This window comes from Pinus tabuliformis, chromosome 9 (assembly GCF_031772625.1).
Source record: "Pinus tabuliformis cultivar Carrire ecotype Pingquan chromosome 9, CPIR1, whole genome shotgun sequence".
NCBI lineage: Eukaryota > Viridiplantae > Streptophyta > Pinopsida > Pinales > Pinaceae > Pinus > Pinus tabuliformis.
In genome coordinates this window covers 1,527,855,514-1,527,880,507 of record NC_142307.1, presented here as the reverse complement: position 1 = coordinate 1,527,880,507, position 24,994 = coordinate 1,527,855,514, and the positions used below count along the sequence as shown (strand labels likewise).

At 37.7% G+C, this 24,994-nt stretch overlaps 1 protein-coding gene across 1 annotated transcript in view; it reads right to left on the bottom strand.

Moving 5' to 3' along the window:
* The window catches only part of LOC149154422 (uncharacterized), a 281,090-nt gene that overhangs the window by 242,901 nt on the left and 13,195 nt on the right, over positions 1 to 24,994 (bottom strand). Inside the window, exons 3-6 of the mRNA XM_089438498.1 lie at positions 24,836 to 24,946; positions 23,696 to 24,698; positions 23,363 to 23,471; positions 10,971 to 11,042 (exon numbers count right to left, since the gene is read on the bottom strand). Of these exons, the coding sequence (XP_089294624.1) occupies positions 10,971 to 11,042; positions 23,363 to 23,471; positions 23,696 to 24,698; positions 24,836 to 24,946 (1,295 nt within the window). The remainder of the gene's footprint in view (positions 1 to 10,970; positions 11,043 to 23,362; positions 23,472 to 23,695; positions 24,699 to 24,835; positions 24,947 to 24,994) is intronic.

Below are 24,994 nucleotides of genomic sequence, written 5' to 3'. Positions count from 1 at the left end.
GGGTTGAGTTGCTAGCGCCCTATGTGTGAACCAGTTCAAAGCTCTAAAGGAGGGTTGAATAAGATCAGAAGGGTCGAGTTGTCTCCATGAAGCCAAATCGACTTGCAAAATTAAAAGAAACAATTTTCCGGAGGCTTGCTAATTTACTACAAACAGTTGTAATTTTTTCAACCACGCATTTTGCTGAAGAATAAATAAAATACTAATCTGCAGAATTAGTTTTCCCCACATTAAGGTTTTTCCAGGGACATTTGTCCAAAAATATCGGTGTTCATTATTTTTGTGTGTGCAATATTTTCTCAGTTCCTGTGGTTTATTTATTTTCTATGAAGTTGCAGTAGTGTTTTATTCAGTATTTGCCACAATAAATTGCAAAAGACAAATAATCAAATTTGATAGGTGAATAATAACCAGTAACTGCAACAGTATTACAATTTCACACATTACATCTATACACTCAGGATGTGAACTCCCATCAGCTAATCCCTTAACCATGGCACTTGGTCATGAGGTCTTTCCCCTCCATTTCCACTTACTCACACCAACACCTATTGATTGAGGGGTTAACCTTGTAAATTCCACCTCCCCTTGGAAGTTGGAAGTACCTAATAGGGTTGACTACTTAGCCACTCTTACAAAGGTAGGGAACACCTTTATAGGATTTGTTCTAGTTATATATTTGAAGGTGATGCAAATTTGAATTATTAATATGCCCTTAACACTTAAGTATGGTCCACTTAGATGCATTTATGATCTTGGTCTCTAATGAATGATTGCTTCACTTGAGTTTAAGTTGGTTTTGACATGTGGTCCAAAGCAGTAGAAGCCTTAAAGGCACTTCATTCCACATGATGCCCAAGGAGAGTACTACATTCCAAAGAGCATGATGACTTGGCAGATGCAGCGTTGCATATTTTGAGGAAAGAGTTGGACCTTTTGATGACTTGAGCAATTGAGATACATCTTAGAGCAACCCCAAGAGCCAGGCTGTTGGGTTTCTTTTTCCTAGCATGGAGGAATGGTGACAATGTACTAGTGGACCTAGCAGGCCCCTAGGCTCGCCTTGAGACTACTTGATGGGAAAGCCATGATCTAAGGCCTAGATGAGGATGGTCATCCTTAGGATAATTGAGGGCTTGTTGCACCTGATGGAGCCTTAATGTTGGAGAGAGGAGGCACCATGTTGCTCACTTGACACCCATGGAGATGACATGTGGGTTGGCTTGTAACCCTAATTTTCTTTTTGTCCACTCAAAATCAAACTTGTGTAGCGGCTCCTTAGTTAAAACCTAGGTGAGGTAGACCTCATATAAATAAAAGGTCACCTCACTCATTTGTTCATCATCACTTGTGGAGAACTCAGCCTCTATTAGAGATTTCGGCCTACTTGCTGTACTTCACGACATTGTGGAGATGTGATCTTTTGTGGATATTTGGCTACTAGAAACTAGTGCTTGTTGTGGAGACGTCATTTTGGGATAAAGAAGGCTTGTTTCTTGGATATATTGTGAGTACCTTATTATTGAATATCTTTCATGATTATTGCATGTAATGTCGTTAGGTTCTCCTATGTTCTATGTTGCATGTAATGTCGTTAGGTTCTCCTATGTTCTATGTCTAAATGCTTATGTTTATATGGAATACTTGGTTAATTTTACATGCTTTAATTCATATCCTTGAACTTCCCCAGAGAACCTCCTAGAGAGCTTTTCTCTAGATATTTTTTCCTCACTTAAAGTGATAGCTAGGGTTTTCCCCTTTACTCCCTTCAAGGATTTGATATTTTCGTGGCTAATTTCCCTTAAGACTCCATCTCCCATGTAGATAGAAGGCAGTGGCATCCATATTGATGGTCAAAAATCAAAACCTTCAAAATCACTTCTTCTTCTCTTCCTCAAACTTCAGCCCTAAATTTTCAGCCCTGGAATTTTTGGCCCTAAAATTTTGGGCCCCTGAAAATTCTGGCCCTAAAATTTTAGTCTTTCAAGGCAAGTCGCTAGGGTTAGGGTTTGAGACCAAATTCAACTAGGGGATGAGTGTTGGCTGATTAGAGGATGTTCTACCTTGTTGAGCCTTAAAACATCAAAATCCAACAATTTACATGGTTGCAAGTCCCCCCCAGGGCTGACATAATCAACCCTAGGCAACTCTAGGGCTAGAAAAAAACCTTAATTCAGCGCCAAGGCTTCAATTTAGGGTCAATTGAAGGTTTGGATCTAAGTTGCACGAAACGGGGAAACGGGGAAGCGAAACGAAACGCGACCTCCCCAAATTTTGGAAACGGGGAAACGCGAATATATATAATATATATATATATATATTAAAAACATTTAAAAATTATTAATATATATATATATGTGCAATCATAAAGCATTAATGATACATTTACTTAAACATTTTAACATTAAGATTAAATTTACATCACAATGATCACATTTACTCATGAGTCATCACATAATGAAAATAAAAATATAGGAACAGCTTTAGAAATGGTTTCTAGAACAGCTTAGAAACCCTAAAAAAATTTACAAACTAATTAGAAAAAAAAAAAAAAAAAAAAAAAAAAAATAAAAAAAAAAATAAAAAATAAAAAATTTTAAAATAAAATAAAAAAAAAAAAAAAACCAAGTGATTTTTTGGAGGACGGGGCCCGGCCGTACGGCCTGGAAACGCGTTTCCAGGCCGTACGGTACGCGGAAACGCGTTTCCGTACGGAAACGGACCCTGTACCTGCATTTCCTGCAACTTAGGTTTGGATCCTCTTGTTGATTATATCATAATTACAAACTTTTCTCTCCTTGTATGCCTAGTTGTGCGATTTTTGAGTCATAGATCAAAAACCCAGTGTTCCACGGGGACATGCCCCCTAGGGTGGGGGACACGCTTCCTCGCTCCCCCACACTCCCGAAACAAGGAAACTCCTATGGAAATGCTTCCCCACGTCCCCTTTTTCAGGGAAACTCTGGGGGGTTTTTTCCTGCTAACGAAAATTGGCCCCCCACGTCCCCCCAATTCTTTTTGCTAATAACAATTAAAAACATAAAAAGTTACAAAAATTACAAATTTTAATATAATTAAAAAAAATGAAGATAAGAGCTAAAGGACAAATTAAAACTTTAAAACAAAATCATTCACATTTCTCATTCATTTCTCATTAACCCTACGATTTTACCTTGCCGCCTAGCATTTTCCTTCTACTTCAGCATAATATCATTTTTGTATGATGAATTTACTTTTTGATGTCATTTGTGTAATTTCAATTGTCATATGATTAATTTAATTTAGATGTACCTTGCATAATTATAATGCCCATTGCCAAATGATGAATTTAGATGGAACATTGCATAATGTCAAATGATGGATTCAATTTAGCAATTTACTTTTAGATTTACAATTTTACATTGATGATTGCAGAAATGTCAAATGATAATTATGATTCATGATAGAGTCTAATATGAAATGATGATCATATTTTGTTAATTTTAGGCAACAATGGTATGTTCTATGCTTTAGAGCAATTTTACTTCAATTTCTTTATTAGCCTAGTGTCAATATTCAGATTAGCAATCACATCACCATGATAGTAAAATGTAGATAGAACATAAACATAAACAGTAGAAGACAAGCCAAGACAAGAGGACACAAGATGTGGCACCAGCCAAGGACAAACCCCAATGTGGGGAAACCCTTGATCAAATCTTCTTTTAGTCTTCAATAGTTCAGCAAAGAGAGATGGTACAATTTACAAATCTGATAATTTATAACAGCAGCAAAAGAGCCCTAACCATAAAAGTCAACATTGGTCAACAAGGAAGATTTGACCCTCAACAAATTGGTCAACTTTAGTCAACTTCGGCCTCCAAACAGAAAGATGAATCAGCCCTCAAAACAGCCCAAAAACAGCACAATCAAAATCTGGTCAAACAACCCACCTGCGGTCAACGCTCACTGCAGTCAACAGTGGACGTTTAGCATCGATTTTTGTGCCTAGAAATGTGGCCTGCCCAAACAAAGATAGCCCTCACAAAAACATAGTCAAAGAAGGTCAACGAATGTTGGTCAACACTTGATCAAACTGTCCAGAAATTCGGTCTCTTGAAATTTCGGCCTCCTGAAATTTCGCTCTCCTGAAATTTCACTCCTGAAATTTCGAACGTGTGGAGAGAGAGAGGCCCAGAAATGTGTACCCAATCAATGAGAGAGAGAGAGAGAAGTGTGAAGATCAGTGTGTCCAAATGAGGTTAAGTCACCTTTTATTTATATGCAACGTTGAGGATGAATAGACGTGATTGTTGGGCTTCTGAGCCTACATAAGTTTCCTGGCCGACCTTGACAATTTGACCATAATCAAAATAAATTCATAACTTCATTAGTACATGTCACGATCGGGTGATCTTTAGATCAATCCTACACCTCTCAGAGAGAGAAATCCAAGAAAAATATCAACTGTCATAAATAAGATTACCCATGTGGAGTTTGGGCCTAGTTGCCAATTTTAACAGTCCCTTTCAACAAGGGAGAACTCCATCTGCTAATCCATCTGGCAATCTGTACTATCTTTGCCATCAATGCACTGCTCTGCTTTGTTGAACTATGAAGAAGAAAAAGTGATCGAGAATGTCTCATACCATTCTCTATTGACCCGATGTCAGTCCCAATCAAAGGAGAGCGTGTCATACCACTCTTACTGACCCGAAGTCGGTTCCAATCAAAAGAGAGTGTCTCATACCACTCTTGCTGACCCGAAGTCAGTTCCAATCAAAAGAGAGTGTCTCATACCACTCTTACTGACCCGAAGTCAGTTCCAATTGATCCCAGATCAATATCGGTCATCCTTGCATAGGGAGTACGGTAATACACAATGTGTCCATCGGTAGTACTATGGTCCCTATCCTCGTTTCCCTACTCATTGACCAGATGAGAGGTACTTCCCATGAGTCCCAAACTGCATGGGTAGGATGAGCAGGAAAAGGATGAAACACTCATCCTACCTACATGTCGCCAAGGGGTATCGCAGGGGAAGGCTGAACCACTCACCTTGTACACAGCAAGCCACTAGGGGAAGGCTGAGCCACTCACCTTATGGTTGTTCATCGCTCCAAGAAGTACCCCAAGCCCCCCGGAGCTCCCAGAGTTCAATGTCCATCTCATACAGGACCCTCATAAGAGGGTCTCTCCACGACTCTAAGTCGTTCTCGGAAGGCCAAGAACTTGACCTTCCCCAGGGGTTTTGTCAGAATATCGGCGACCTGCTCATCAGTCCCAATGTGATGGACCCTTATTGCTCCTCGTTGTACCATATCCCAGATAAATTGGTACCTGATATCAATCATGAAACACGAGATTCTCTGATAATCAAATCCCACTTTGGTTATCGCAGAGGATCGTGGTGGTATCCAGCACATGTCCAAGCAGCTCACTGGAGAGCTTCCTCAACCAGACAACTTCACAGGAAGCCATACTAGCAGCTATGTATTCGGCCTCGGTGGTGCTCAAAGCAACCGATTTCTGCTTCATACTCATCCAGGATATTGAAGCAGAACCCAAAAAACAACATCCAGAAGTGCTCTTGCGATCCAGCAAACTGCCAGCCCAATCAACATCAGAATAACCATGCAACCTCACATCTCCAACAGTGTATCTCAGTCCATGAGTGATTGTGCCCCAGAGATATCTCAGAAGATTCTTGGCACCAATCCAATGTATATGATGACGCTCAACCATATATTGGCTCAATGTGTTAACTGCAAAACATATGTGCGAACAGGAGTTTACCAAGAACATCAGTGCTCCTATGAGTTGATGATATTCAGAAGCAATACCCAATTCAGGTCCTGCGGCACTACCACATAACTTCTTAAAGTTAAGTTCCATCAGAGTAGTCACAAGCTTGCAGTCCATGATCCCAAATCTTTCCAATATCTTCACAACATATTTTTCTTGAGGGAGGAAACATTCGCCTGCCTCTTGCCAGACCTCCAACCCTAGGAAATAGTGCATCGGTCTTAGGTCCTTCATCTCAAATTCAGAAGCCAACTCCCTCTTACATTTGTGAATGAGAGGGTCTGCACTTCCATCAGCTCCATGCTTGATTTTGTAGAGCCACTTAGAGGTGACAACCAATTTGTCCTGGGGTCTAGGGACCACATCCCAGACATCATTCTTCATAATTGACTCGTATTCTTCATTCATAGCATCCTTCCATACTTGATGCTTCACGGCTTCTTCAAATTATGAAGGTTCATTTTGAACGATAGTGCTCATGGCGGTCAAATATCCTTGATACCTGTTCGGCTTCTTGCTTTCACGGAAAGTCCCCCTTGGTGCAATGTGTCTCTCGGCATCTTCGAGAGTCTCCCTAAGCCATGAGGGTCTCCTTTTGGAGGAGGAGGGCTCATGAGGAGGAGGATCAATAGGATCCATAGGTTTATCAACATCAGGCATCGTTTTGTCTTCTTTTGCACGTGATTTCCGATGTCAGCTTCTTTGTCCTTCCTTAAGATAGGAAGGTTGTTAATCTTCCTGAGGGCCATATCTTCGTCGAAGGTGACATCATGACTTATCTCAACTTCCTTTTCACCAGCCACATAAATTCTATATCCCTTAGAATTTTCACTATAGCCCACAAAGATTCCTTTCTTCCCAGATGCACCCAATTTGCTTATTTTCTCTTTCGGCACATGAAAATATACGAGACTTCCAAAAATTCTAAAATGAGAGACATCCGGTTTCTTACCAGTGAACATTTCTTCGGGAGTCTTAAAGTCCAATGCTTGATGAGGGCATCGGTTTTGAACATACACGGCGGTATTTACAGCTTTAGCCCATAGGAACTTCGAAAGGCCTTGATCATGAAACATGGCACGAACTACTTCTACAATAGAGCGATTCTTCCTTTCAGCCATACCATTTTGCTCGAGAGTGTATGGCATTGTAGTCTCCCTCTTAATGCCAGCTTCTTTGCAATAATCTTGGAATTCATTGGATTCGTACTCGGTCCCATTATCAGTACTCAATATCTTGATTTTCTTCTCGGATTGGTTTTCGATCAAGGCTTTGAAGTGTTGGAACCAGGTGAACACTTCATCCTTCTTCTTCAAGAAGTAGATCAAGGTCTTGCGAGAATAATCATCTGTAAAGGTGAGATAATATAAGTATCCTCCCAAAGAGTTTACAGGCATCATACGAGATATGTTGGAGTGGATCAATTGCAATATATATGTGGTCTTGCTATTACTTTGAGGGGAATGGTCCCCTTGTAAGTTTTCCTTCGGCACATCCCAGACATACACCTTCATGCTCTACTTTGAACTCGGGCATACCTCTCACCATCTATCTCACATCAGATAGAGCCTTATAATGAAGATGGGAAAACCTCCGGTGCCATAGTTCAGATTGTAGAGATGTGTCGCAAGACATGGCTCCCAATGGACTTCCTCCAACTTGATACAAAGTGTCAACCCTGAACCCAAGAGTAAAAGCATCTTTAAAATTTCTTTTCCAAATACGTACCTTTCCATCAATGAATGCCACCTTGAATCCTTTGTCCTCCATGGCTGAAATGGACACCAGGTTCTTCTTGAGATCAGGTACATATAGTACTTCTTGCAAATGAATAGCATGACCTTGATTCAATTGAAGGGTAACATTCCCTACTCCGTTCACGGAATACATGTCTCCTTTTCTATCAGATTAGAGAGGGCTTCCTTGTATCCAGTGAAGTGCCTTGAGGCACCACTATAAATCAGCCAAATTCCCAAAGTGTTCGGAGGAGAGGCAGTGGAGAGGGCCAATATAAGATAGTACTCTTTTTGCTTATTGTTAACAACATTTGATTCTTCATACCTGGAGTTCCTTGATTTCTTGGAGGGTCGACCATTTCCTTGATACCTGGAGTTCCTTGATTTCTTGGAGGGTCGACCATTTCCTTGATGTCCCGCATTCCTTTTTCCTTTACCATTGGACCTGCTTTTCCTTTGCTCGTTGTCGTTGAAGTTGCCCCTGGATTTTGTGATCATCATCATGCGATTTGTCCCTTCTATTTGGACACTCCCTTGCATAGTGGCCAAACTTATTGCAAACAAAGCACTTGCCCTTCCTTCCTCCCTTAGATCCAGGCTTTCCATGGAAATGACATTTAGACGATGCATTATTTCTCCATTTGGCATGAGCGGAGAATGCAGTGGGGTTGGTTCTATTAGAAGGCATTTCTTGCTCCACCATTCTTGTTTCTTCTTGAATGCATCTCGACATCAATCCTTCAAACCCTAGAATTCGATCATTGTTGAGGATGGTGGTTTTAAATACATACCACTCAGGTGGGAGTCCTCTAAGGGTGGTGAGAGTAAGTTCCCTGTCAGGAATGACTTCTCCAATCAAGAGCAGATCATTCTTGATCTCAGTAGTCCTCAATAAATAGGATTGAATCTCCCCGTCCCTGCCCTTCTTAATATCCTTCCACTTATTCTTGAGAAATAGAATTTGATTCACTTTACTAACTTTGAACATGCCGACCAACCTGTCGTACATCTCCTTGGAGGTCTTCAATTCGGAGATGTAGGCCACCAAATGCTTGTCAATGGAAACTCTGATAATCTTCTTTGCTTTGACTTCAGCCCTATTGTACTTGGTCTTTGCAGCAACCGGTGCATTTGAAGGAGGTTCAGGGATTTTACCCTGCACATAGTCCATCACTTCTTTTTCTTCCAAGGTCAAATCAAAAGACATCTTCCATCCATGATAGTCAAATTTATCATGGAGCTTGTCTTCAGCCGAGAAGTAGGATGAGGAACCCATTGAACCTTTTGTCCTTGTCCAACTGTCTTTAGTGATTGTTCTTTCACTCTTGCTTGGGCTTTGTCTTCGCCTTAGCTCTAAAACCATGTTAATTTTAGGAAACAATGGTATGTTCTATGCTTTAGAGCAATTTTACTTCAATTTCTTTATTAACCCAGTATCAATATTCAGATTAGCAATCACATCAACACGATAGTAAAATGCAGATAGAAATAAAACATAAACAGTAGAAGAGAAGCCAAAACAAGAAAACACAAGATGTGGCACCAGCCAAGGACAAACCCCAATGTGGGGAAACCCTTGATCAAATTTTCTTTTAGTCTTCAATAGTTCAGCAGAGAGAGATAGTACAATTTACAAATCTGATAATTTATAACAGCAGCAAAAGAGCCCTAACCAAAAAAGTCAACGCTGGTCAACAAGGCAGATTTGACCCTCAACAAATTGGTCAACTTCAGTCAACTTCAGCCTCCAAACAGCAAGATGAATCAACCCTCAAAACAGCCCAAAAACAACCCAATCAAAATCTGGTCAAACAGCCCACCTGCGGTCAGCCCTAGCTGCAGTCAACACTAGTCAACAGTGAACATTTAGCCTCGATTTTTGTGCCCAGAAATGCGGCCTGCCCAAACAGAGATAGCCCTCACAAAAATGCAGTCAAAGGAGGTCAATGCATGCTGGTCAATGCTTGGTCAAACTGTCCAGAAATTTGGTCTCTTGAAATTTCAGCCTCCTAAAATTTCGCTCTCCTAAAATTTCGGACATGTAGAGAGAGGGAGGCCCAAAAATCCGTACCCAATCAATGAGAGAGAGAGAAGTGTGAAGATGAGCGTGTCCAAATGAGGCTAAGTCACCTTCTATTTATATGCAACGTTGAGGATGAATAGACGTGACAGTTGGGCTTCTGAGCCTACATAAGTTTGTCGGCCAACCTTGACAATTTGACCATAATCAAAATAAATTCATAACTTCATTTGTACATGTCAGAATCGGATGATCTTTAGATCAATCCTACACCTCTCAGAGAGAGGAACCCAAGAAAAATATCAGCTATCATAAATAAGATGACCCATGAGGAGTTTGGCTCTAGTTGCCAAATTTAACATATTTAAATGTACATTTCATAATTATTAAGATCTACTATTTACTTAGTTATTGACATATTGTTGGGATTTTATTTTTTATTTTTGTATATTAAATTTTTAATAATTTTTTAATTTTTATGACTTTGACATCCCTCAGTTTCCCCGAAATTTCCCTAAATTTTGGGGTTGCTTATATACGTCCCCCTTGTGCGTAGCCCTGCTCCCGTGTTTCCCCGTTCCGGAAACTCAGTGGAACATTGCAAAAACCCTAGGTTACAAGTCCTTTATAGGCTGCTTCTAAGGTACGCTATTCCTTGTCTTGTAGAATTGAACCTTGTCCTTAGCTTGAGTATCTTGAAAAAGCCTATTCAATTGTCACCATACCCTAGACCAAGAATATACTTTGGGTGACCTTAAACTGGGAAGCCTCCCGTGTGGTAAAATTCCACCAAAGAGCAGGAGGTGGATTGCTGAGGTGATAGTGGCATCCACCTCATTATTGTGTCTTGATCTGGCTTTTGCCTTGCAAGGCATCTCACAAAACCTACTAGATTTTGAAGAAACAGGAACCATACTAAGTTTAATTCGTTGAACTTCCCATATGAATTATTACTTTTATATATATATATATATATCCATTAGGGACCATACTAAGTTTAATTCATTGAACTTCCCATCTGCATTCACTCGCCACAAATTCCAGATTCAACGTAGAGACATTATACCATTTGTATCTTTTCCAGGACTAAACCTGTCATTATACTAGACACAAGCACCAACACTGTTACTTCTGGACACCATTTAAAAGGGTGTGTTTCCATTCAATTCAACTATGTTTATTCCAGTTTATTTTATAAGAAATAATTGATATGTTTAAGAGAATGAGTACTTTAGAAGCATATGCTTGAAGATTTATTTGATAATATTTTTATGATAGGAAATTTAAAATCACATGTTTGCACATTCAAATGATGTATAAAGTTTAAACTGAAATGATTATGTACCAAGGTAGCTTAGAAGCTTAGAAAAACCAATTAAGCAACTAAAATGCATGTCTGAAGTGACTAAATATATGTTATGATAGCATACCACATATCTCCCTCTTCTTACAGCATTTACTAAACCTTCAAGTTGATCTCTTCCATCATCCTTTTCAAAAACCTGTCAGTATTATAAAAACAATTAAAATGATACTTTATAGAGATTTTCAATTTTTTACATATTAAAAAAATATTGCCATGAGTTAATCCCATGACATCACTCAAATATGTGTATCACATCAATTTCAGTTTCTTCAAGCTTACTCCTAACAAGTTTAGATGCTCAAGAGAATGACTATATAAGCAGTCAAACTAATTAGATATGATCACTCTTTATAATCAAACTAATTAGATATGATGACAAAAATCAGTACTTTAGATTTTGCAAAAATAACATCACACTCCACTTCACTAGTAGCTAAATTTTGTAAATCCTAACAAACACTCCACCTTCTCGGTACTTCATATTTTGTAAATCTTATCTACCACCATCTACCACAATTTTGAACTTTTATTTTATCTCAATGAATACAGAGTCTAAAGTGTGTACAGTTCAGCAATCTCATTTTTTATGAGATCACAAACAAGGGGGTTGGTAGGGGGCCATCGAATGGAACCCAAACAGCTAACCAAAAACCTCCCAATAAAAGAGAAAAAACAGCACTAAAACAGTGTGCTGGAGCTGTTCATTAATGCACCAGCCTAGATCTATCATAACTGCGGATCTACCAAGTGCCGTGAGGGATCAAATCTCTTTTCACTTTAAAAGAGGTTTGCATCTCAGGAAAAGTGATCCCTCTCGACATCTGGTAGATCCGAAGTTGAAATGGATCTAGGCTGATTTAATTTTCCCCTTTAAATAGATTATATTCCACATGAATACCATGGGTCAATACCATGGGTTCTCATACCATAGGTCAATACCATGAATTAACGTTTTTTTAATTATTTTTCTTTTATTTTAACCGACTTGTTTTCGCGTTATTAATTTTAATTTTAATTTTTATGCAATTTGGCCACATCAAAATGTTTACAAGATAAGACAGGGCATTGCAACATCTCTTCCATACTGGGTTGGAGAGCACCTCTCAACACAAAAATTGAGATGGATCTAGACTAGTTTAATTATTAATTATCAATATAATTATTAGTTTTATGTTATTTTATTTTATCTTATTTTTTATTTTTATTCTTATGTAATTTGATTGGGTCAAAATGTTTTATTGATAATAATAATTAATATTTTTTTAAATTTTATTTTAATTCTTTTAATTTGACCTAGTTAAAATGTTGGATAGGACATTACAACATCTCTACCATACTGCACTAGAGAGTGCCTCTCCACACAATGATAAATAGATTTTAAAATCCAACCTCATTAACAATTATAAAAAGAAGAAAAAAAAAGGATCTTCTTAGACTTTCCTATTTGCTGGGATTCTTTTCAAATCCTTATTTCGTCCATATGCCCTATCCATATTCTTAATTTTTTACATCATTGACTAATGATAAGAATGAAATCCTATGAATAATAGTGGATGGTTGTTCATTCTAATCATGTACGCTATGATCATGTGGGTTGTAGTGCGTCATCGAATTTTATCATAACTCTTGAAGGATCAAATCTCTTTTCACTCTAAAAGTGGTTTGCATCTCAAGAGATTTGATCCCTCTCAATGCTTGGTAGATTCAAAGTTAAAATGGATCTAGGTTAGTTTTATTATTAATCATAATTAAATATAGTTATAATTATAAATATAATTATTAATTTTATGTTTTCTATTATATTTTTCTTTATTTTCAATCTTATGTAATTTGACCAAGTCAAAATGTTTGATTGATAATTATAATTATTAATTTTTTATTTTATTAAATTAAAACGGGGTGAATAATAATAATAATATCCATAGTAAAATGGGATGAATATCCATCGTTAACAATATTGTTATATTGTAAGTTTTTCGTAAGTATTGAGTTTTTATTTGCTTATTAATTAAATTTAAATATGGTTACAGAATCATCATTTTACACCACTACATCTCCCCCAAATTAAAATAAAATATTTAAAAAATGTTGTCATACAATCTTTCTTACACTACATCTAACGCCTACACATCTCCCCCATACTGGATTGTAGAAGGGGACAAGTCAAGCGCACAACTAAGAGAAAAACAGTGAAAGAACAAGAGTGCACCAACATTAGATACGGGCACTTGTAGCCTAGCCTTAAACACTCGTATTAGAGAGCCTTAGCTCAATTATCAAAATAGATGAATTCAAGTTGTGCTTTTATACACAATAGTGCCCTCCCAAGTGGGATTATGGACCCACAAAAGGCACACTCCCCAAGATGGTTATTGAACCTACATATCAAAGTTAATGGGGTTGGCCTTAACCATGCCTAGTATACAACAAAAGATTAAAGTCTAGCCTTAGCCATGATTAGAAACACACTAATGATACATATGAATAGGTCATGGCCACATGCACAAATTACACCAATAATTCAAACCATCCCCTTGATTAAAGAAGGAAATAACACCAACTCCTCTGAGGAATACTATTTTAGGGTAGCACAAGCCTTAGCCAAAAATGCAACCCTAGATAAATATTACTGCAAAAAATGACCAAGAAGAAACTATGATTTTGAAGAGAGTGAAAATCCTAGGAAAGAAAGCATTGATCTTGTAAAGAGGGTAAAAATCCATTGACAGACCCAAGGAGCCATATAAGAGAAGTGAAACCCTTGTACAAGTATTAAAACCTAAAAGAAATAGACCAAGTACAACACAAGACAAGAATTGGTAGAAAGATATTTAAGACATATACAATGTATGTATTCACCCAATGATACCAATATATAGTACATGCATTTTACCACCTCTAGATCTAGATCTAACTAACAACTCACTAGTGGATAAGCACAACACCTCATCAATAGATAAGGATGACAATTGATAAGGTGATCTTGGACTTTGTGAATGTATAGGGAATAATAGCGTAACATCACCCCCCCCCCCATTACAAGTCTAAATAATTATACCAATAAGGAAACATGTACTAGTGTGTAAACTCATATCATCTTCAACCTTCAACCTAAAACTTTTGAACTTAGCTTCAATGAAGATATGCTTGAAAATCACCAATCGATGATGACTAAATTTTCAAATACCAGAAATTGATGGAAGTGAACAACCACAATGTCTGAACATTACCCTTGCTAATTTGGGAACACAGGGGTCAATGAAAAAATAGAATCACTGAAGCACTCTCTGAATCTAGATGCAATTAAGTGTCTATCAACATCCCAATGAATAGTTGAAGAGCAATGAAAAGATTCTAGATTCCATGCTAGATCTTCCCAAACATGTTGATTTGACGAGATTGATTTAAGTTGATGGAATCGTAGATAGCCTCTTTAGGAGACCAGTTGCCATGATAGAATTCCCAGATTCTTATTCAATTTTGATTTATAAGACTTAGAAACCTGAACCCTCACTATCATCATTTATATGTTGATTTGACGCAATTGATTTAAGTTAATGGAATTGTAGATATCTCGTTCAAGAGACCAATTGCCACGCTAGAATTCCCAAATTCTAATTGAATTTGACTTATAAGACTTCAAAACTTGAACCCTAACTATCATCATTGATATTCCTCCTTGTTAGGTGCAAGGTGATAAGTATGTGGAAGGGATCCAAGATTGAGCTTTGGATTTGTTTTATAGCTCTTTTATCATTGTGTTTGCTACCATGTATTTGGTGGCTTTGGTTGTCCATTAATGATGTTCATAATATGCTCACCCACTGTGTTGAAGAATCTAGGGCATCATGGTTAAGATAGGATTCTTCTAGCTATGATAACAACTTGTGAAGTGGTTTTACAATTTTCCTTTGTTAGCTTGATCTTCTTCTTTTTATAATTAGTGTGTGTTTACTTCATCAAATTGCTACCAAAAACAAAGAACCATGCCAAGGCCAAAACCTCTCTCTCTTAGAGAGGAAAACCCTTGAATCTATTCTTATAGATATTTTGATGTTGAATACTAGGACCTTTAACAAAGTAGATTCAAAGTAACCTCCAAGATGTTTGTCACTATCCTCAGACCCATTAGCCCCTGGATCTTCTTTGTCATGGCATTCCATACATTGTATCTTTTATGTTCCTGCATTTTACCTTTTATATTCATGCATTGTATCTTTTATAAGAGACTGTTTGGTTCTCCCGCATTTTATGGACATCATTGTACTCAACAGTCCCTTTGACCTACTTTGTGGTCATTAGTTGGACATAAATATAATTATCTTGTCTTGTCTTGTCTTATATGCACTGTTTGATCTTTGATTCACTATCTTGACATCACTGTTCTCCTTTTCCTTATGTCTTTCACTGTCCTATTATTGTCTTAGATTCTTTCTCTTCTCAACTTGTCACAATCTTTTGATTCCTTGTCAATTACACTAGAGATAAGTTATGCCATCACCTGTTACTGTATATAGAAATGCGCAGTCCCCTTATAAGTCATGGAGTGTGTACATTATAGTGAGTGCTCTTCTGAAGGATGTCCCGAGAATACTTTTCCAGCTTATGTATCTTCGTATGATTGAGATATCCTTACAGGTTTTCAGAAAGCCTATCAAACTTCACATATGGATATACTGAGACCCTGAAAGATATTTCGAGACTCTTAAGAGAAGTGTCGAGACTCTGAGATAAACGCTGAGACTTCTGAGATAAGTTCTGAGGCTCTGAGATAAACACCGAGACTTCGTCCTTTGATATATGTTCGTGCTTCTAATATATATGTCGAGGCTCTATCCTTCACTGTGTTTTCGATGACTGAGATTTGAAGACTCCTTCACTATGTATTCGATGACTGAGATCCGAAGACTTTTTCACTGTGTATTCGATGACTAAGATCCGAAGATTTGTTCACTATGTATTTGATGACTGAGATCCGAAGATTTGTTCACTGTGTATTCGATGACTGAGATCCGAAGATTTTGTTCACTGTGTATTCAATGACTGATATTCGAAGGTTTGTTCATTGTGTATTCGATGACATTTTTCACTTGACTCTGTGTTACCCATGTATATATATGGGTCAACGATAATACCTTTAAGTCGACAGGAGATTTTTCAAAACTGAGCCGACATGTCAAGGAGATATACTGTAATTTGTAGAGTGAATTTTGCACGAAGATAGTGACACTTATCTTGGAGCGTTTCCTTTGATCTTTGACCTTATGACTTTCATAATATTTATGATTAAACATAAAAATCCTAAAGACATCAAGAAGAAGTCTTTGACCTATGGTAAACACATCTTGCTCATGAAACCCATGATGCAAGGAATAAAAAAATTTCTTCATAAAATTATCATTACAAGTCATAATGAAAACCGAACCTAGTTACCTTTCCTTCAACACTCCCTCTTAACTAGGGAGGTATTCATTAAATGGTACATGGTTATTCAACACTAAAGAGATCTCATAAGAAGAGTCGGACTAGTAATCCATCTGTATAGCATTATTACAACCAGCATTGTCACATAGCAAGGCCTTGACTAACAGCTCTATCTCTCAATAGATCAAAGCACAATGTTGGTGAGACCAATGACTTATAAACACCTTAGTCATTGTCTCTCAAGGTACATACCCACCCGGGTGTTCACTGAGTATGACCTTCTAGGACTATTCTTGTCTTGGGTTCCTAGCCCTCAAAGAATATCGGTCCTCTTGCCTCCTCTTGCCTACTCTTGTCTTGGATGCCCTACACATCCTCAAAGAGTATCAAATGCCAGATGATTACCCAATCCTCCCATTCTTTCTTCCCAAGTGAAGACAAGAATGTTGTGTCTATTGCTTCCTCTCAATTGAGGAAGACATGCCCAAGTATCCTTTAACAAGGTACTTGTCCAAGTTCCTTTGTAATTGGTAACTTGTTATAACTCCCTCTTAGCTAGGGACTTGTCCATTCATCAGCAACTTCTTCTTCGTGGGTCCTTCAGCTGCTTGATCTCCTTCTTTGATGTCATGAAGTCTTTGTTCTAACTTCTTCTTGGTAGGGCACCGGCCATTGATCACTTTCCTTCTTGTCTTGTCATGTCATTACTTCTTCGTGGAAAGCGTCCTTCTAGATATGTGTTAGGTTCTTTTATCATCTGGCTACTCCTTTTTCATATGTCTATGCTTTTAGAATACTTATCACATAGATGCTTAGTTGTACTTGCTTGTTTCCATGCTTCGATTTGGTAGCCCTTCATGACTTCATCCTGACTTGCTTCAACATTAGATAGTGATTTTGTTGGATGGCCTCTTCATCATGACATCTTCGTAGAGTTGAATCATCTATCTGCACCTTAATATCTCCAAGGCCTTCATAGGTGTCAAGGGTCCTTTGATCTTTTTCTTCCTTTGTCAGAGTTGTCATGCCTTCTTTCGGGAGATGTCTTTAATGGATCTTGTCGGATAGTGATTCCTTATGACCATGGTGTTCTTCACATGCTTGATCTCTTTCTTTATTTGCTTCTTCTTGAGTTGTTTAGATAACAAACTTATACTTTCCCATGAGAGCAATTTCTTCTTTTCTTGCTTACTTGAACTAGTTAGCATTTCCTCTTCACATGTCTTTTAGTTAGCAATCTTGTACTCCTTAGGAGAGTATTTTCTTCTTCACTTGCTTCATGGAGTAGTCAACAACCTTATGCTCCTTATGTGAGCACTTCTCTTGTTGACTTGTACATGCTCTAGAGTATGTCTTCGATGAAAGAAATATTTTTGCACTTGATCATGTCTTAGATCTATTCCCATGACTTTAATAATATATAAGATGACATGACTTTACCTTTTAGTGCATACATACCTCATCTTGATTCTGCTTTGATAATCTCAGCTTCATTTTATGGTCCTTATTTATTGGTGTAGCCCTTCTTTGCTTCATCCATTCTTGCTTACACATCATTCTTCCTTGTATTCAATGAATGGATTCTTGTTGACACATCTGTTCTTATTTATGAACCTTCTTTTGAAGATTTTTGTCATAGGATCTTGTAGATCCTCATTCTGCAAATGTCTCTTTCTTTTGATGATGGTGGCCTTCTAGGATTTACAATCATGATCACTTATCCTTTTATCATGGATGAGGTCTTATAATAGATATGCTCCTTCTATATGAATATCTTGAGCTATATGTATACTATGCTCCTATATTCTAAAAGATATTTCTAACCATGCATTTTGTTCTATTTCTAAATGCTCCTTCTACATGAGTATTTTGAACTCTATGTACATCATGCTTCTAGATTCTAGAAGATGTTTCTAGCCATGCATTTTTATTCTATTCCTACATGCTCCTATACTACTCAAAACTTTGAAAGAAGACTTTAAGTAAAGAAGTAGACTTAGTCATAGTAGAGATCTGGAGGATCTTCCTTCTTTTGCTTCTTGTCTTCTTCTTTCACCTCTTGAGTCATGTGAGCTTCTTCCCTTTTTATTTTGTTGTTGTTGTCCTTCTTAAGTTTAGGACAATTCCTTTTGTAGTGTCCATATTCTTGACATCCAAAGCATTGGATTTTGGACATATCTCTATTGTTTGTTCTTCGTGGACCAAATTTGCCAAATTTTCCCTTTTTCTTGGCCATGGTTGCAAATGCTTGCTCCTTTGATCCCACATCCTCTTTTGCTTTGAGTCTAGTTTCCTCTATCTTGCATAGAGACCATAATTCACTTAGCAGGGTAGCTTCCTTCTTGCGTATATGCTTGATGTGAAATTGCCCCAATCCTTAGGTAGAGCACTGAGTACTACAGTTGTCATTTCTCTGTCAGACATGACTTCTCCCAGCTCTTGAAGTTGATCCCTCATCTCAAAGATCTTCATGAAAAATGGAGCTATTCCTTCCTTGAATATCTTCATCTTGTACAAATCATTTTGAAGAGATATCACTTCTCCAGCTGTGCTTACCGAGAATAGCTCTACTAGTTTATCATAGATTTCTTTGGATGTCTCCAACTTGGAGACATAAGGAATGAGAGAGTCTTTAATGGATTCTATTAGAATCCTTTGGGCTCTTGTCTCATCCTTGTTGTATTTGGCTAAGGCTTGAGTTTGTTCCTTAGCAGGGATAGTAACATTCCCTTTGATAAGTTCTAGGAGTTCATTCTCCTTGAGAAGTAAGTCAGTCCTCTTCTTCCATGCAAGGAAGTTAGTTGTCCCAACTAGTTTGTTACTTTCCTTGCAAAAAGACATTGTTGAATGTTCAGAAGTGGACATATATATACTTACTTGAGATGTAATAGACTTGCTTTCTTCTTGAAGATTTGATAGCTTGCCTTCTTAGATGCTCTTCAAGTTGCTTTCTCCCAATGGACTTGCTTGATGATGAGATTTTGCTTGATGATTTGGCTTGTAGTACTTTTCTCCTTGAAGGTGGTGTAGCTTGATGTAGGTCCCTTTTGGCTTGCTCTACTTGAAGGTGCCTTTATACAAAAGGCTTCTCCTCTTGCTTTTGTAGTCCTCCTTGATGGATAGTAAATGGTAAACCTTCCTTGTCTTTGATGTAATTGAGACTTCTTGGCTTGATGCTTCAACCTTGTAGTTGCTCTTGAGATATCTTTCCTTGATGAGTCACCTTATGAGTGTTCTTGAGATGCCCTTTCCTTGATGTGTCACCTTAGCTTTGATTCCATGTTGAAGAATCTAGGGCATCATGGTTAAGATAGGATTCTTCTAGCTATGATAAAAACTTGTGAAGTACTTTTACAATTTCCATTTGTTAGCTTGATCTTCTTCTATTTTTTAGTGTGTTTACTTCATCAAATTGCTACCAAAAGCAAAGAACAAGAACACAAAATTTGGCTCTCTGCCAGGGCCAAAACCTCTCTCTCTTAGAGAGGAAAACCCTTGAATCTCTTCTTATAGATATTTTGATGTTGAATACCAGGACCTTTAACAAAGTAGATTCAAAGTTACCTCCAAGATGTTTGTCACTATCTTCTGCACTGTTTGATCTTTGATTCATTGTCTTGACATCATTGTTCTCCTTTTCCTTGTGCCTTTCACTGTCCTGTCACTGTCTTAGATTCATTCTCTTCTCAACTTGTCACAGCCTTTCGATTCCTCGTCAATTACACCAGAGATAAGTTAGGCCATCACCTGTTACTGTATATACAAATGCACAGTCCTCTTATAAGTCATGGAGTGTGTACATTATAGTGAGTGCTCTTCTGAAGGATGTCCCGAGAATACTTTTCCGGCTTATGTATCTTTGTATGATTGAGATATTCGTACAGGCTTTCGGAAAGCCAATCAAACTTCACATATGGATATACCGAGACCCTGAAATATATTTCGAGACTCTTAAGAGAAGTGTCGAGACTCTGAGATAAACGTTGAGACTTCTGAGATAAGTTCTGAGGCTCTAAGATAAACACTGAGACTTCGTCCTTCAAGATATGTTTGTGCTTCTAATATATATGCCGAGACTCTATCCTTCACTGTGTTTTTGATGACTGAGATTTGAAGGCTCCTTCACTGTGTATTCGATGATTGGGATCCAAAGACTTCTTCACTGTGTATTCAATGACTGAAAGCCGAAGATTTGTTCATTGTGTATTCGATGACTGAGATCCCAAGATTTGTTCACTGTGTATTTGATGACTGAGATCCGAAGATTTTGTTCACTGTGTATTCAATGACTGATATCTGAAGATTTTGTTCACTGTGTATTCGATAACTTTTTTCACTTGACTCTGTGTTACCCATGTATATATATGGGTCAACGGTAATACCTTTAAGCCGATAGGAGAATTTTCAAAACTGAGCCAACATGTCAAGGAGATATACTGTAATTTGTAGAGTGAATTTTGCATGAAGATAGTGACACTTACCTTGGAGTGTTTCCTTTGATCTTTGACCTTATGACATTCATAACATTTATGATTAAACATAAAAATCCTAAAGACATCAAGAAGAAGTCTTTGACCTATGGTAAACACATCTTGCTCATGAAACCCATGATGCAAGGAAAAACAATTTTTCTTCATAAAATTATCGTTACAAGTCATAATGAAAACCGAACCTAGTTACCTTTCCTTCAACACACTGAAGGTGAAAGAGAGTTCAATTTTGCCTTCATCAACTTTTCCCCACCTTGAGTGCAAGAGAGTACCAAACTCTTTTCATTTGTGTACTCGCCCCTTTAAGGGTCAAAGGAGTACTATTTGCAATCAATTTTCAATTTAAATAGAATGGACCTCAATCATGCTCAAAAGTATCATCTATAACAATAACGTGTCGTATTGTCAACACATAGACGCAGTGAAGATAGACAATCAAAGTAGGCCTATTTTGCAATCCAAGGTGGATGCACAAGACCCCAAGGAGAGGTCAAAGAGGAAGCATCGGCACATTCAATTGATGTAATAGTGGTGACCAAAGCAACTATGTTAAAGATTGTTCACAAACACCAAATCTAGTGGGTTATTTTTTCTAGAAGCAACATAATGTTGAGGATAGTAAAGGATTGATAGGCAAATTTGATGAGAAATACTAACTCTAGAGTTGAGGACACTAAAAAACATGCTCTTGTCTGAAATGTTGAAAGATTGGCAGGTAAGAATGGGCATTTTCAAAGAATTGTGAATGCATCCCACAAGGGAGAAGAAACCAGTGTTTGTAACCTATGAGCACATGGACATTCAGTGAGTGGCCAACATTACTCAGGCCACCTGAATAATAATTATCTTTATTTGGATACCACAATAAATGGATTTTACAATAAGGATGTTGTATTCAACATGGCACCCAAGTAAACATAATGCACAATGCAACCTGGGAAACTATGGGGCAACCTAGATTGATAAACTCACCTTACAATCTGCAGTTTTCCAGCCAAATAAAGGTGTAGACTCTGGCCCGGTTGCAAGAAGCAATAGTTGATTTGAATAGGCTGAAGAAAAAGCTCGATGATAAGATGATAAGGATGCTTATCCTGCCCCAATCGAACAAAAGTTTGAGCAATGGTCCAAGGAAAATATATGTTTTGATAAATAATGACTTTCAAGGGTGACAAAAAGATGGTTACCATACTGATGGATTCAAGCTTTGGACATCCTTTGTGGAGACCATTGATGAAATTTTGATGTAAAAGCCAGACCTTGAAACTCTATAGAACATCATAGTTCAGAAATATGATGATTATATCAACTTCGCCACACACAGCAAACTGAGTTAGAGTGTTTCTAGAATCTAGATACCAACTTAGAAGGTTCTCAAAAAGTCCTCACTTTTTGCTAGCAATGCTTCTCATCAAACATAAAATTAAAAAAAATCAGAATTGCGGCTTCTGTGGTTTGAATTATTTGAGCTTCTTCTTCTGGATCCACCACATTGAGATTTTTTGTGCCAAATTTGGGTCTTTCAAACAAGCTAGTGGCCTTAAAATTCCAGTGGGGCCACTTAAGGGAGAAAAAGAAAAGGAAGGAAAGAAAGAAGAATACTATTGCTTTTCATTTAGGTTAGTTAGGCATCCAAAGTTCTGAGTTGTCCACATTGCATCAACTACTGATCAAGGATGGCAAAGGACACATCAGAATGCCTCTCTTTGGTTCCCTGTATAATAAACACAAATATATTTTGAATGATTGATGATGAATATCAGATATGTGTTGCGTATATTTAGAAAAAAAAGGTAATTGTTCAAAAGTCACACCCAGTCCTCTAGGTAACCACATGATTAGTCTCATAATCAGGTCCATAAAATACAAGCATTCGATAGAAAAGGTATTCCCAGATGTTTCATAATTACAAATTGTTCTAGGAAGTCAAACATCATGTGCTAAACAGAATTGTCTTCATAATAAGGAATGTGTTAATGGTTATAGCATTTTCTCCCTTCCCCAACTTTCAACTAAGCATTTGCTTGCTTGACCAGACATAACTTTTATTCATCCATCACTAGATCAATCATATGAAGATTGCAGTGTATATCTTGTTCCTATAAAAACCTCACATGATCCCACCCTCTTCCCCAGAATATCCAGATGGAGAGCAGCTCAACAGGCAGCAACAACACCAGCTAGTAATCCCCAGGGATTGCATCAGATTTAACCAGTGCCCCAACACCTCCCCATCAGCAACATAAATTGGGCAGATGATTCAACCAATTGAGCTAACCCTGGGGCCTTTTGCTGTGTGTAGTTAACAACAATTATTTCTCTATGGACAGATCATATGCACTGTGTCAATAACTAATTTAGCCCTACAGATGAATCACAAGATATAAGAGTTAAAAGGATAAGCATGTAAAGAAACATATCAGAAACCAAAATTAAGACATCTCTTTGCTGCAGTTGTTCTAGAGTAGATACAACGTCTTTTTCATCAAAGAATGAAGGACTAAACGTAACTTGCCTAAATTCAAGTTAGCAAGAGAGTTACCTCAGAGGACCAAAGACCACACATTCTGTGGACTTTGCCACTCCACTGATGCCCATCCCACCTTTTTGATACTTTTTTGTTCTTTTGATTCATTGACAGCTTCAGTTTTCTATAGTAAAAATTGGCAGATTTTATTAGGCCTGATACCGACCAGAAAATAAAAATCAAACTAGAAAACTACTTTGTCATGGATCTCTCCGAGATAATAATCCAGGCCCATTGCTTTGACAACATGGATTGAAAGCTCACTGAACAATTTCATAAGAGTAAAATAGCTAATTCTTATAAAAAAATTACAAAATTGATTCCCTATTTATTTGAGAGCAAACATACCTTTTATGGTCCTCTGTGCATTTGCAGTAGAACAAGCGATAACCACAGCACCAAGCATACCAGTCCCCATATATCAAGGATCGACCTTGTCCACATAGATCACACACTATACCAGAATCCCACAGCCGAGGTTTGGAATTTGCTAGCTCAATTAAAGCTTCAAAACGTGATCGGTCAAAATGCTTGCAATCTAGAGTGCTTGAAATTCCTTCACTACTACAAGCTGCTTCAACATTTCCACTCGCATTCACAGGGCACAAATCTATCTTTTTGTGTTTTCTTACATCTCTTAGAGATCCTTTATCAGCGTTATCAATATCAACTACTTGACTCTTCTCATTGTCCTTATGGCTAAAGGATTCCTCCTCAGATAAAGTTATATAGTTAGGTCCTCTTGAAGTAACACAATCTTGTAATTTATTGCCACCACTTTCTTGTAGTGTGACATTTTTGAACGGCAAAACTACATTGCATGCATCATTATCTGCAGATTCATCTTCACTGGAGATAAGGTCAACTATGTTGCACTTATCTTCTTCCAATTTAACAGTACAATTGTCTATATTTTCAGAGGATTGAAAAGAAGAGGGCCCTCCCAAATTTACATTCTTTACTACTTCATCTCTCCCTCTTGCATTTGCCACAGATGCAGTCATACACTCTAAACCAGACTCCGGCTTGTCTGAACACAAAGTATTTCCAGAGGACAATGTTCTTTGCAAACAGCCGCCCTCCATATCATTTGAAGGATCATTTCTGCCATTATCATGAGATATCTCCTCTTGCACTGTGATATTAACACTGCTTCCAGATAGATTATTTTTTCCATGCAAGCCATGAAGAGAACTCTCTTCAAAGCATTCATCTTCAGAGTCGGCAATTATGATAAGTGACCCAGATAATTCTTTCGTGCTCTCAAATTGAACACCTTGAGGGGCATTGCAATTAGCACCAATACCACAGTCAGAAGGACCAGAAGTACTAATAGCTTGTAAATAAGAATCTGCAGTGGAGAGATACACCATGAATATATAAAATTGAACTCTGATATAGTATTATAGGCGTCATTTAGGAAAGAAATAAGATTAAAATTTCTTATGTTAGCTTTACAGTAAAAGGTTCCCCTCACGATAGGCATACCTTCTGGACACAAAATTCTATCTTTCTCATTGTAAGGAAATTTCGTGAGATGCAAAATCTTATCATCACCTTGATTTGGTGGAACAGCATGCCCAGTCACCGGGCTATTATCTTCATAGTAAACAACAAGATAGTAAGAGAGGATGTTTCCAGAACAAC